At 41.7% G+C, this 15,511-nt stretch overlaps 1 protein-coding gene across 1 annotated transcript; it reads left to right on the forward strand.

Annotated features, from left to right (window-relative positions):
• Positions 1 to 269: 269 nt before the first annotated feature.
• Positions 270 to 4,725, forward strand: LOC308081401 (uncharacterized protein; the record flags this gene model as incomplete). The annotated part of the gene is made up of 6 exons (XM_080457774.1): positions 270 to 278; positions 1,370 to 1,472; positions 1,847 to 1,970; positions 3,373 to 3,477; positions 3,937 to 4,047; positions 4,414 to 4,725. 6 exons carry the CDS (start codon positions 270 to 272, stop codon positions 4,589 to 4,591), a joined length of 630 nt encoding a protein of 209 aa, XP_080313900.1. The 3' UTR covers positions 4,592 to 4,725.
• Between the last annotated feature and the right edge of the window lie 10,786 nt (positions 4,726 to 15,511).

Here is a 15,511-nt window from a genome sequence, read left to right on the forward strand (position 1 = left end):
AAATAAACTATTTACTAGGTTTAGTTAGTTTTAACAAGTTAAAAGTTACTATGTAGAGGTACTAATACTTTGCACTAAACAACAAGCACAAAAAAAAGTACTGACATTTTATACTTAAGTAAAAGTAGTGTAATTTAGAAATACTCTTACTGTTACAAGTAAAAAGTCCATAACATTTTTGTTCTTTTGAGCACTACTGGGCCTAGACTAGAAAACAAACTAAATAGTTTAACCCACATGACTGGTGGTAAACTGTATTTTTAGCAGTGATGGCAGAAGTACTCAGATATTATACTTAAGTAAAAATAGCAATACCACAATATAAAAATACTAATACTAAAAATAATAAAACAAGTAAAAGGCCTGTGTTCAAAATGTTACTTGAGTAAAAGTAAAAAAGTATTCAAAATATACTTAAAGTACCAAAAGTTAAAGTATTAAAATGTTTGAAAATAGCAGATCTACAAGCTTGTAGATTGGCTATTTTCAAATAGCCTATGCATAAAATAGGGCTAAAGTGGTTAATGTGGTGATAGAGGCGGTGCTCCTATATTGTTGCAGAGACCTGAGACAATAGGGCCACTGAACGCGCCACCGTGCCCCTTGATCCTCACCTTAAGTTTTATACTTTATGAAATAAATCATCTTTATATTGGAAGTCAGAGGAGGTCGGCTAGGGCTGAAACTTTCCCTAAATATGGAGATGACTGATAGCTTGTGTCATCTATTCACTTGAGTGTGAACGTGCTTGTTTTCATGTGAAAGCTGTTTGTTTACCTCTTTCCATAAGTCTTTGCAGCAGTCTTCTCACACACAGCTACACTACAGACTGAGCCTCGGGGATGTACCCTTTGTGACCGGAACGGTATGAGCACACACACCGTATTGTACCACCATTATGTGGTACAATACTTTGTGTACTGTAAAGCGTCCTTGGGTTTCTGAAAGGCGCTATATAAATCCAAGTTATTATTATTATTATTATTATTATTATGTAGTTGACACATGCCAACCTTCTGTAGCTGACACGTGCCGAAGTGCCAGCTTAAAGGAGTAGTTCACCCAAAAGATGGCTTATTTTCTATCAATTACAACACCCCCATGAAGCCTTGAATGTTTTGTTTTTGTCACACAAAATAGCCCATCAACAAGCTCACAACATGTCGCATCGCGATGAGCTTGTAGACGGGCTATTTTCTTTGCTAGTTTTGAAAATGTATTGTATTGTATTATTGTTACCTATAATAACATGCCTAAAATAGGGAGACCTGGTTGAAAGTGGTTAAAGGTGCATTTCCTTGACCCCACCCAACATCATTAGTTAATTCATAATACATGTTATGTTTCTCTCTGTCCCTCCAGTCGGTAGGGGGGAAGCCACTCGGTCCGAGCCAACGTCCAGTCAGTTCTGTCTCTGCTGAAGCAGCACCAGCCCCAGCTCTGCAACAGCCGGGTTCTGTCTCACAAGCACTGTTGAATTACTCTACAACAGTGGGACACAACTTTGTTGCCCTGATCGTGAGGTACATTGACAAAAACAAAACACAAATATGCAGCATGTAATTACACTGTTTTAGGACCCTAAGTAACCAACATTTGAAGCTAACATTGTAGTTTTTTTTATGTCTTCTTGAAAAAAGGAAAATGTCCAGCTTTTTTGACACATACTTGTGCTTGGACCTCTATTGCCCTCTGCTGGTAGAACATGTAAACAACAAGCAGGGTTACACTTGCATTACTAGGAACGACTTTCATTTGCAAGATCAGAACCGATACACACAGTTCTGCTCTGGTAATAGCCAATCTGTGGTAATAGCCACAGATTGGCTGTGCCTGTGACCGACAGTCACAGCCAATCAGACAGCAGCTCCTCCTCCCTCGTCTGGCGGCGGTGGGGTGGAGCTTTCAGAGCTTCTGCATGGACTACAGGAAGAGCTCCGACTCCAAATTCGGAGTTTTGTCCGTAACAGGTACACAAACTTCCCTAACCTTCCTGAGAAATGTCCATTGGACAGCTTTCTCGTTCAGGCTCCGGGGAAGAAGGGCATAATTTCACATTTTTATAATTTGATTCAAACCTTATCTGCTACACCTGTTAATTGTGTAAAAGACCTGTGGGAGGAGGATTTGGGGGAGGAGATCGCTGACAGTCTTTGGCGAAAAATCTTGAGTCGGGTTCACACCTCATCGTTGTGCGCCAGACACGGCCTACTCCAGTGTAAAGTTGTCCATCGGGCCCACTGACGAAAGCTAGGCTCTCAAGAATATTCGATAACATCGACCCCCGCCTGTGAAAAATGCCACCAGTCATCTGTAACACATGTACATATGTTTTGGTCATGCGGTTCTCTGAGCACATATTGGACTGAGATTTTTGAAATACTCTTACAGAACTAGCTGGGACACTCATTGAGCCTAACGCCATTAACGCGCTGTTTGGTACCTCCCAACTGCCTCTGTCTAGAACTCAAGCAGACTTGATAGCCTTTGTAACACTGTTGGCAAGACCCCTAATACTCATGAGATGGAAATCGACTACTCCACCCTCCCATACTCAGGATAAGAGACATTTTTAATAACTTACAACTTGAAAAAATTAGATATACATGAGAGGCTCTGTTAGAAAATTCCACGACATATGGGATCCCTTCTTGGTTTACGCAGATGGAATTACTTTTCCGGTTATTCCCGATTGAATCTGTTACTTAAAGGGTGGAGGCTAGGGTGAGACCAAAGTGACACTGTGTGTATGTGTGTGTGTGTATGCGTGCGAGTAGTTGTTTTTGGGCTTGCTTTTTGTTTTGTGATGGATTGTTTTATTGTTTCCCCTGTTGCTTTAATGCTGTCTTTTTGTCAAGTTGTTTTGTTTTGTTTTCTTTCCCTCTGTTGAGGTTCCTTCAATGTGAAGGCCTGTACGTTTTCCTTTCCCTTTCCCCCTATAGCACATATCATGAACCGAATACCACTTAATGTGTTATCAATGTGCAGAAAAACCAATAAAACAAAGTTTAAAAATTAACAGTGGGACACAACTTTGTTGCCCTGATCGTGAGGTACATTGACAAAAACAAAACACAAATATGCAGCATGTAATTACACTGTTTTAGGACCTAAGTAACCAACATTTGAAGCTAACATTGTAGGGTTTTTTATGTCTTCTGGAAAAAAGGAAAAAAGCTTTTTTTTACACATACTTGTGCTTGGACATCTATTGCCCTCTGCTGGTAGAACATGTAAACAACAAGCAGGGTTACACTTGCATTACTAGGAACGACTTTCATTTGCAAGATCAGAACCGATACACACAGTTCTGCTCTGGTAATAGCCAATCTGTGGTAATAGCCACAGATTGGCTGTGCCTGTGACCGACAGTCACAGCCAATCAGACAGCAGCTCCTCCTCCTCGTCTGGCGGCGGTGGGGAGGAGCTTTCAGAGCTTCTGCACGGACTACAGGAAGAGCTCCGACTCATGAGCATGTGAGGAGTCTATTGCAGTGTGGCTCTACAGGAGTCTAGCCGTGTGTGTGTGTGTGTGTGTGTGTGTGTGTGTGTGTGTGTGTGTGTGTGTGTGTGTGTGTGTGTGTGTGTGTGTGTGTGTGTGTGTGTGTGTGTGTGTGTGTGTGTGTGTGTGTGTGTGTGAGTGGAAACCACTGGACTGATCAAGTCAAATAAATGTTCTTTTATTTTATAATGGCTATGGTCAGGCTGAAACCTTGCCCGAATTTGAATGTCACAGAGGTCTGCCGTCATACATGACTGATATCACAGGCTGGCCACATGAAGTCACATTCGAGTGACACCGTTCCCATTTGAGTCCCGACATCCACGTGATTCTATTTCTTTCTGAGCAGAGTGCACACGCGTCTCGTGTCACTTTCGTATGTTGGTCATGAATGCCAGTAAATTCTACAGAACTGTGTGTGTGTGTGATTGCAGAGAGCAGGACGAGTTGATGAGGCAGGGTGAAGCCAGTGTGTCGGAGCGGGAGAGGAAAGAGCTACAGAGAGACCAAGAGATGCTGCTGCTGAAGATGGAGAAGAAAGGAGAGTAGATTAACAAGCTCTACAGACATAAAACACAGGTATACGTAAATGCATGCATTCACACCAAGATTCTAGATTTGTATTCTTACCTTATATAAGAGTACATTAAAGTAAAATAAGATCATTCTATCATCTGTCATTATGGGTGAAATCGATCTTCAAGGCAATCTCCCGTTGTGAGCTTGAAGATCGGCTATTTTGAAAAAACGTTAATCAAATCCAAGTTTTTCAAATTGATTATTGATTGATTATCTATTTGATATTTTAGATCTATTATTGTATGTGTGTGCAAATACAGTACATGATTACAGTTATGTCTTACCTCATTTCCCTCTTTGTCTCATTGGAACTAGATGAAGAAATTGCGTAGAGAAGCCAGTGGGAGCCAGAGACGGGGCGAGAGGAGCGAGGTGAAGGTGACCACCACGGTGGCCACCAGGGGTCGCTCTGCGGGGACGGTGAAAGTGGTGGCACCAGGCAAGCGGAGCAAGAAGAACCTGAGACTGCTGAGGGACATGAGAGCTCTGCAGAGCTCACTACGGACCTGAACCTCAACACAACAATGGAAACGGTGCAGATTGGTGCTACCTACTTAACCACTACCTATATTACTCGTTCTCCATGTTGGGTCTGGGTCCAAATGCACTCTTACGGGTCTGTAACTCTGAGAGTGTTACAAATGGAACCATTTGTATACTCTCAGAGTTGAATTGACAGTGAGGATTGTACAATGTAAATTGGTGTCCCAGAGATAAGAAATCATATCAAATGGGGGTCTTTGGCCTAATGCATATAAAACTGCAGCTCTGTGAAATTCAAAAGGTTGAGAATCACTGACCTATTTCAAACCTGATGTCAACAATCAATTTTAAATATCACTTTTTAACCCTTGCATTGTGTTAGAAAACTGCATCCACTTGTGGTGTTAGCGGGTCAATTTTTGACCTGTGATTTAAATCAGCCCAAAATACTCAAAAAATAAGTATTTTCATTATTTTTTTCTCCCACCTCATAGCTGACTTGTAATGCATTCATATCCATGTAAACACTTTAATATTATGTTGGGTTAGGGCTAGGGTTTCATCTTTCAATATATCTCGTTTTCTATTATAAAAATGTTAAAATTCACTCATTAAATTTCCTATAATGAAGGCAATGGATAATGATGTTATCTAGCTATAATAGAATAATTAAGAATAATAATTAGAACACACTTCCAAAACAAATAAATGAAAAAAATACTTGTTTTTGTGATGATTTTGTTGCGTTAATTCGTTAAAATGGCTATTTCTGAGGATATCATGAAGCCTCGTTCCAATAAAGAAATAAAACATTTTTTTTTTTAAAGTACCCTTTACCTATTCAAACTTGAAAACGGGTCAAAAAAGACCCTAACACAATGGAAGGGTTAAACAAATAATGCAAATTGTAATTTGCATTGATCAGATAGCAGGTTTGGCTTCTGGTGCAACATTCACCTACTTGTAATGTATATGGTCTTGGAACAATGCCTATTTACCAGAGCAGAACTGTGTGTATCGGTTCTGATCTTGCAAACGAAAGTTGTTCCTAGTATTGCAAGTGTAATGCTGTGTTCACACCAAAGGACGCCTTTGTGAAAAAAACGCCTATAGTCCATTTGACTTGGCGTTTTTTGGATCAAACTGGGCGTGTCCAAGGAGCTGTCACTCAAGTCTCCTCAAGTGCGCTTTTTTCGAGGCGAGACAAAAACGGGCTGTTTAAGCAGATGCGCATTATGAAGTCAAAAATGAAAAATAGCAGCTGTAGATGAGAAATAAGTCTATATTTAGTTACTACATTTATGGAAAAAAAATCTACAGAATGTTTATAAACAAGCTGCTAAATAACTGAACGGGCCGTCTGGTCGCTACCCCCCCACGCTGCTCTCTATGAGCCCGTCATAGGACACTCTGTCACGGGGAACACCACTCGGTGTTTCCCCATGCTAGAAATGACCAAAGCGAACTTAATAAATCCTAATAAAAAAGCACAAACTACCTACTTCACAAGAATAATGTTGGTGTAATTAGGAGATTCGACAGGGAATCTATATTTTATATACACAAATTAACAAGTTAAAGAAAAAATCATGTTGCAGTATTTCCTGTTTTTTTGCGGACGTTCACCTCTCGTCGCGCCGCTCAGCTGCTGCTGTCTCGGGCAGAGGTGACTGCGGTAGTACCGCTCCCTCCAAGGCCGGAGCCCGTAGACAGACAGATAGTTTATTTCATGGTTTGATGCTTCGCTATTAGTTGAGCGACATTATTATATACACTGATTATTTAGGAAAAAGATAGAGACACGTGTGTGTGTGTGTGTGTGTGTGTGTGTGTGTGTGTGTGTGTGTGTATGGGGCTCCGTTAGTGCCACGTAAGCACACCCCCTGTCCTGTAATCGTGTAATTTTTTTTTTGTGTTGCACAGAACCGCATAGACGTGTAGTGTACTTTCCCATTGACTCACAATGGGAACACGTGCACGCGCGCGTTCACGCGTAACAGTGCAACCACTGCATCTTGACCTACAGGGTAACACGTCTACGTGTAGATTCATGCGTCTGTAGCAAAGGCACGCGTCAACGCACGCATGATTTATTTGGTCACGCGACTAGGCGAGGCGCGGAGAGATGAGCGGGTGCTGTGCCACCTTGGTGCGCGCTGCGTGGAACGCCTCACCTACCCGTGTGACAAAACTGAGCTCTGTACAAAACGCATCATGTTCCCCTTTGACATAACTGCAGCTCTGCACATAACGCATCGTGTGCCCTTGTGACGTAACTCTGCCCTGCACAGAACGCCTCATATGCACGTGTAAGTCTTAAAATAAAAATAAATAAATATTTGTATTAATTAATTCAGTTACCTCTCCTGATATGTGATTCAATTTATGAAGTGGCTTTCTGCAATTACGCACAGAAGGTGCGCTGTCCCTCTCCAAGTCTCCATTCTTGAATCCTGTCCTTTGCAATCAATATTGCATTGATTGCAATAAAATTAAATTCCAAGTCATCAGTAACATATAGGCTGTATTAATTTCTGTCAAATAATCTTTTATTTCAAGGCAATTATAAACTGTACAGTATGATTCCAACATCGGGTCTGGTTGATCACCGCGCCATGCACTCTTCTCGTCTTTTTCCGGATTTTCGAGGCGATTTTTATATTAGCTAATACTCAGTCAGATCATAACCAAAAATAAAAATAAAAATAACGCCAGAATCCGTGAAATCTAAGCTTTGTATGTTTATCTGGCCCATGGCTGGATTCTTTCATTATTTCCTGATATGAATGAATTATGCAAGGAATTACGCAATCACGGCGCGGTCGGTGCCAAAAACTCGGCGGTCGTGGGTGTCTTCTAACACTAGAGCTCTCTCAAATCAAATCAATTTTAAGTTCTTTGGAACCTTAGCTTTTGTTTCGTGTACAGCTCATCACTGTATATTCTATCAATATCCATTGATAAAGCAATTAAGCAACAGCGGCTTTTAAGCAGAGTGCATGGTGCATGGCATCACCGTACGTGGCTTTGATCTGACACGAATTTGCTTCATTTAGCATCATTGCAAATATATTATCATCAGTAACATGTAGGCCTAGCCCTAGGCTATAGTATTTTCTCTTAAATAATCTTCTATTTCAAGGCAATAAACAGCTGTACAGTATAGCCTATGGTGTCAAATCAATGGTGCCGCTCTGGCTTTCCAACGGATCCAATTGTGCCCATGTTTTCAAATGCCTATATGCTCCCCAAATGCGCCAAGCTCCCTTCCAACAACAATAAACATATGCGTTTATGCCATAGAGGTATTACTTCTGTGTTAGTGACTGCAGAGCGCAACAATTATCCTTCTCTCTCAAAAAGGAGAGGGGAAAACAGAAAGAAAAAAGTAGCGAAACCACATCTCACCTGCTCGCCTAGATAACGATTTCACACATTTTGATACAATTCAAAGTGTTATAGAATCTGTCTCCCATTGGTGTGTTTTTCATATGCGTTTTACAATGTTAATGTAATAGATAATAAGCTTTAATCTCATTTAGATTGACCTGGTTAAATACGGGGTTTAATTCATCCCAAGAGCAAATCATGGGAATATATATGTAACTGGAAATCTGATTTCCAGTTACATATATATTCCCATCATTGTTATGCGTTATTATAGATTGCCTTCTATGGATGGGACAGGTTTTAATTTCGACGCCTGTAGTCATTATGAATTTTATTATTGGATCAGCACTGCGCTTCTCAGACAATGGACAGACAATGAACTGCTGTGCAAGTCTAACCCTAGGCTGGTGTCCACCATGGAAATAGCCTATTTGGTCGCTTTCATCACGTTGATGAATTAAAGCATACCAGAACAGCCCTTGCAAAATGTTCATGTGTAGCCTATAGGCCTATTAGATGTTTAGTCCGTGGTCCGCTGCCGGCCTGCCACTTATCTGACACGCACTTGTGACTCTCTCTCTCTCTCTCTCTCTCTCTCTCTCTCTCTCTCTCTCCCCCCGCTCAAAGAAAGAGACACACGGCGTGCGCACACACACACACACACACACACACACACACACACACACACACACACACACACACACACACACACACACACACACACACACACACACACACACACACACACACGCAGAGTATTGATTGAATACTTTATAACAGTTGTCGAAGAGAGAGAGAGAGAGAGAGAGAGAGAGAGAGAGAGAGAGAGAGAGAGAGAGAGAGAGAGAGAGAGAGAGAGAGAGTGCGCTTCTAGTAGACCATTGGTTCTCAAAGTGGGGTCCCGGGGATCCCCAGGGGTGTAACTCTGAGAGTAGAGATGCGCGGATGGCCTCTCATGGTCATCCGAATCCGCGGTACAAATTACAGCTTTTACAGCAGTCCTACACTACCACCGTCAGCAACAAGTGGACATGGAGTAAATGTACTTAGTTACTTTCTGCTTAGTTACTTTCACGTGCATATAAATGAGCCATGCGGTCTTATAAGAATGAAAACAAACGCCTCGCTGTTGGCCCACATGACGGTCGTCTGTTACGACGGTCATGGATGAACTTCACCCTGGTGTTGTACATCTACATAAACGTTCATATTTCTAATATAAAGTGCTGACCCCATGGCCACGGATGTTACAATTATGTATGGGCCCGCATAAGTACACCTATCTTCTTCCTATTGTTCAATAAAAAATAATTTTAATCGGATTGGTGGCTATTGTCTTCGAATTGTCTCCATTGGCTTCATTTACGCGACCCTATTGGTTGGGAGGAGTATTGCACTCTGATACATTATAACTCTATGATAAAATGGCCGCCGATCGGATTAAAATGCTTTTTATTGAACAATACGGAAGATACAGGTACTTATACCCACTCGAAGTGAATTGTAACATCCATGGCCATGAGTTAAGCACTTTATATTTGAAATCTGAACGTTTATGTAGATGTACGGGTTGTAAATAGAGAAAGCACAAACACCCGGTTGAATTCAGCCAGAACGGTAGTGACGAGGCTCGCAACCTAGCGCAGCATCTCGACTATAGTCGACCAGTGGGTCAAATTCATTTGGGTGGAAGAAGTACTCGGATATTTTACTTAAGTAAAAGTAGCAATACCACAATATAAAAATACTCTGTTACAAGTAAAAGGCCTGTGCTCAAAATGTTACTTGAGTTCAATCAAAGTAAAAGTACAAAAGTATTGGCATCAAAATATACTTAAAGTACTGAAATGTTTGAAAATAGCTGATCTACAAGCTCACAATGCACCGTGATGCGTTGTGAGCTTGTAGATTTTCAAATAGACTATGTAAAATAGGGCAAATAATGTATGTTTTATAATGTAATGATTTATATCTGCAAAGTAACTAGTAACTAAAGCGTTCAAATAATGGTAGTGGAGTAAAAGTACAATATTTTCCTCTGAGATGTAGTGGAGTAGAAGTAAAAGTAAAAATAGCTGATCATGGCATGGGTTTCGAACTCTGGTCCTAAAATCACCGGCCATCAGTTTTAACCGCTACACTAATTTAGCTGTTTCATTAATAGAGGAAAGAGGTAGGCTAAAGTACTACTACACAGAAATTGATGCAAGAAAAAATATAAGACGTCTGTCTGTCTGTCTGTCTGTCTGTCTGTCTGTCTGTCTCTCTCTCTCTCTACGGACTTTTGAGACAGACAGACAGACAGACAGACAGAAAACAATGTGTGTCTGAACATTTCTAAAATGACAGAGATGCGTTCCTGACTGCCCGACGCTGAACACATCTTGTTTGTCTGTCTGTCTGTCTGTCTGTCTGTCTGTCTGTCTGTCTGTCTGTCTGTCTGTCTGAAACAAAAAAAAAGTGACTCCAAAGCGCCACCTCGTGGTAGTATTTGGAACTAGATTTACTGCACGAGTGAGTGAGGCAAATGAGGAGTGTGATGTCAACATGAGAAACGACAAAGTCAATAGGCACCGACTGTACCTTTATTTACCCTTAGTCAAAAAACATACTGCCTAGTGTAAAAAACGTTTTATAATAGTGTTTTCAAATATTTTTGAGAAAGTATATCTCTAAAGCACTTAACTAAAGTACTTGGTAACAACACTTCTGAGTTGTAGTGTTTATATTTTTGCTTGGCCACAACGGCCTGGTTATAAAAGCATTTTAACAGAAAACTGAATGGCCTGGTCTGCACTCATACAAAATATGCTGTCGATGAATAGAGAGAATCTCTCTATTGGTGTCAACAAACATGTATTAAATGTACTAATAGTTCATGGTATGGCTTAGAATGCTATAAAGTTAATCAACAGGTGATGTTGAAACGAGGCCAACAGTGCCACCTGCTGACCTTTCCGAGCACAAATATTCAATTCATTGGTGAGACAGTGTAATGTTATTTTACAGGAATACAGCAATTAAGTTCTGGAATCGCATCTGCTCATAGGAATATGGAGAAATAAAGTAAATATAACACAACTGCTCTGGGATTTGATCTATAGGTTCAACATGAGTCTTTTAGTCAGCTAATTAAATATGCTATATCTCAGGGTGTCAAAAATGACAAGAGTTGATCAAACGAGTTGAAAATAATTCATTCCCCTAATCAAATTACACAAAGGGAACTTTCTGACCGAAATTGAAATATAAATTAAGCAGATTCGTATAAAAATAATAACAATGAAACTGTCAAAAATCTTTCCCTTACCCAGATTCGAATGTGTATACATGGTGAGCTAAGCAACTGTCAAGGTAAAGGAAATCCGTCTGTGTTTAAACAATTGATGTATTGACACTTTTTTGAATAAATAAATAGAAAGGCAAAAGCAAAACTGCTTCTGCAGCCATGTAATTCTTCTCAAAGAGAAAGAGAATGCCCCTCCCCTCTTTGGGGAAATTCTGCAATGATATGCCATTGCATTTACACAGTTATCCAGCTAGATCTAACATATACTGTCTTGGATTGGTAGGCTATAAGAGAGACCAGTTATGTTGCAGCACTTGCAGGGGCTTTTACCCATAGAGTTATAAGAAGAATAGAGCGGTAACCGGATTTTTTGGTTTTGGCGCATGCAGCTCAGAACAAATGAAATGTTTCGAATGTGGCGACGTTGGCCATAATAAACGCTATGCTTGTCCGGAGCGCTGTCAAGTGATGTCAGCGCAGACAATAAAATCTGACAGCAGCCCTGTGGAGGGGGAGGTGGGGACAGTCAGCTGATTAAGGGGAATCAAAGCCTGAATCAGGTTTCAGCAATGCAACCTCAACCTGTTGCAATGGCACTGCAAGCTGTAGCTCCAGAAGTCCACTGTGGTGTTAGGTTGGTAGGAGGAACCAGACACACCTTTGAATGAGCATGCTGCACCTTGCAGCTCTGCACAGGGTGGGACAGGGGACAATGCGGAGAGCACAGAGAAGGTGCCTAGCAACCAAGAAACAAATGATGATATGAAGAGTATGTACGATACTGATTAATTTGAAGTTATTACTGTACTTTCTGCCATAGTTTCAATCAGTTTTGGATAGTGTGGCAGAGCAATGAGGTCATTTCAACTCTTTTAGGCAGTGGTGGGAGGTTGGCAAGGCTCAGATCCTGGTGTTTTGTCAGCAGTACACACTCCACTGCCAGCATTTAGGCAGCAGCACAGCATGAAACAGTATAAAAACCTGGAGCATGTGACAAGCACCCACCCAGACTCTGCTGCTGACGTGCTGTTGCAGGTGAAGAGACTGGAGCTAAAGGCCTTCATGCAGGAGAGGGTGAAGGGAACCCTGGTTAGATACCATTTCCTCAACATCAATGACATGAACACTCCCAGCTCTTTCTTCAACCTGAGAAGTTGCCATGCAGTAGCAGAAAGATGACTTCTCTTATGCTTCCGGATGGCAGGGGGACCATGGACCCAAAGGAGATGCAGGGTCAGGTGGTCTCCTTTTATTCTGATCTCTTTGGAGCAGAGCAGTGTGAGCCAGACTATGCTGCCGATCTGCTGGAAGGGCTCCCTCAACTCAATCCAGAGGAGAAAACTTTCGTAGACAAGGAGCTTCCGTCAAGCTACGGCAAGCAGCTGCTGCTACTAAGGAGGGACAATGCATATCTGCCAGGGCTGTCACCATTCTATGAGTCCATTCTGGAGGCTTGGAGACTCCTAAAAGTTGCTAGAGACACTGATGCCACAACTGGTATGTGGCTGTGGCTTGCGTTGGGTTGGAACTCTGTCCTCGGTGTGCATAAGAAAATTTCTCAGGGAACCCGGTTGTCCTAAGCTGGGACACTTGCTGGTGCTGTTTGAGACCCTACAACAGCGGGTCCACATTTGGCCTAGGCTGCTAAAGCAGATCGTTAAGGAAGTCAATGAGTCTTCCTCCACACCTGAACACCTTCTTGGAGGAGAACTGGTCAACAGAGGGCCTGTGGGAGGAGGATATAGACTACGTCTTCCCATGCCTGAAGGTGTCTCCTAAACTGGGGCAGTGGCAGGAAGAGGAAGACACTTTCCTCTCATTCGCAACTCCACATCCTGGCTGGTTTGAGGACTTGGAGAAAAAGGCAATGTATTTCCTATGCGTGAGTCAGTCTCTGCACAATCTGGGAACCCATCGCCAACTGAAAATGAAAAACAGCGCCCTCTGCTGTTTGTTCTATGTCTGTTGGCTCTGGGGGGACGATAACGTAACACCAGAGCACAGGGAAACCGGTGTTTGTGATGCGCCTTCAGCGCATCACTTCCGGTTGGTGCGACTATGTTTTCATTCCCACTAACAATATTTCTACACGGAACACTAACACCACTTCTCCCAGAGAACATGGATCGTTTTGGTTATAAGCCCACTTGTTTCTATGATGAAAGAGTAAGTTAAAATGTGAATATATTTCCGTGGTTTTGTCTGCTCCGCGGACGCTATTGTTAAATTAGTTTCGGTTTGTTTCGAGGGGGAAAGATCGACGGACATGTGAATCCCGCCCACTACATTTGATTGGGTAAAGCGCGGCCTGCTTCCTGATCTGAAGGCACGCCCACTTGTAGCCCAGTGTGTACATGTTACGACGAGCCTTCACGACAGATTCTCACGCAGTGCAGAATCTGTTCTTGAGAGATTAGTCTCTGCATACCATGAAAATATAGAGGTGGACCGAGCCCAGGTTCTTCACCAAAAGGCTGTTGGCGGGTCGACCGGGGCCGTTGCCTGGCACCCAGTGGCCGGTACCCAGTGACTGCTATATGATATATTAACGGAATAAGGGTAATGTTGTAATACGTGTAATAGTGTAATAATTGTAATGGTGTAATAATGCAACAAGTTTAATAGTGTAATAGTGTAATAACATAATAATGGTAACAGTGTAATAGGTTTAATAGTGTAATAGTGCAATATGTGTGATAGTATAATAGGTATAATAGTGTAGAAAGGGTAAAAAGTGTAATAGGTGTAATAGCGTAATGACGCAATAGGGTAATAGTGCAATAGGTGTTATAGTGTAGTGAAGTAGTTGGGGTTTGGGTGGATGTGGGCGGAATTGGGTGAATGTGACCACTTATAACACTATCACACTTTTACACTTATTAACTTATTGCACTATTACACCTGTTCAACTATTAGAGTATTACCCTCATTGCGTTATTACATCTATTACACTATTACACACGTTGCACTATTACACCTATTACACTATTACACCTATTACATATTAAACTTAATGCAATATTACACTATTCCACCTATTACACTACTACCCTTATTGCGTTGTTACACTATTACATTAGTACACCTATTACACTATTACACCTATTACACTTATTGCATTATTACACTATTACCCTTATTGCGTTATTACATTAGTAAGGCAATATCTTGGGCAGTATCATTATTTAATAAAGGATTATTATTGTTATTGTTATTATTATTATTATTATTATTATTACTATTATTATTATTATTATTATTATTAATTATTTATTATTATTATTATCCTTATTATTATTATTATTATTATTATTTTATTTTTTATTATTATTACTACGTGTGAATGTACGTGACAAGTTGCAGCGCATGGAAGTAGACTACGTGTGAATGTACGTGACACGTTGCAGTGCATGGAAGTAGACTACGTGTGAATGTACGTGACAAGTTGCAGCGCATGGAAATAGACTACGTGTGAATGTACGTGACAGGTTGTAGCGCATGTAGCTTACGCGTAAATGTACACGACGCGTTGCAGCGCGTAACGCGTGCTTACGTGTGAATGTACGTGACAGGTTGTAGCGCATGTAGCTTACGCGTAAATGTACACGACGCGTTGCAGCGCGTAACGCGTGCTTTTGTGCAGTGCACGCGCAGAACGAACGTGTACACACACACACACACACGTAAGAAAAAATCATGTGGTCACAGGAGGCGTCATGCGCCCCTCGTGGCACTAACGGAGCCCCATAGTGTGTGTGTGTGTGTGTGTGTGTGTGAGTGTGTATGTGTGTGTGTGTGTGTGTGTGTGTGTGTGTGTGTGTGTGTGTGTGTGTGTGTGTGTGTGTGTGTGTGTGTGTGTGTCTGTAGTGTGTGTGTGTGTGTGTGTGTGTGTGTGTGTGTGTGTTTAGTGTGTGTGTGTGTGTGTGTGTGTGTGTGTGTGTGTGTGTGTGTGTGTGTGTGTGTGTGTGTGTGTGTGTGTGTGTGTGTGTGTGTAGTGTGTGTGTGTGTGTGGTTGTGTGTGTGTGTGTGTGTGTGTGTGTGTGTGTGTAGTGTGTGTAGTGTGTGTGTGTGTGTGTGTGTGTGTGTGTGTGTGTGTGTGTGTGTGTGTGTGTGTGTGTGTGTGTGTGTGTGTGTGTGTGTGTGTGTGTGTGTGTGTTTGTGTAGTGTGTGTAGTGTGTGTGTGTGTGTGTGTGTGTGTGTGTGTGTGTGTGTGTGTGTGTGTGTGTGTGTGTGTGTGTGTAGTGTGTGTGTGTGTGTGTGTGTGTGTG

The sequence above is a fragment of the Gymnoscopelus braueri genome (genome assembly GCF_963280865.1).
Source record: "Gymnoscopelus braueri genome assembly, contig: SCAFFOLD_35, whole genome shotgun sequence".
Taxonomy (NCBI): Eukaryota; Metazoa; Chordata; class Actinopteri; order Myctophiformes; family Myctophidae; genus Gymnoscopelus; species Gymnoscopelus braueri.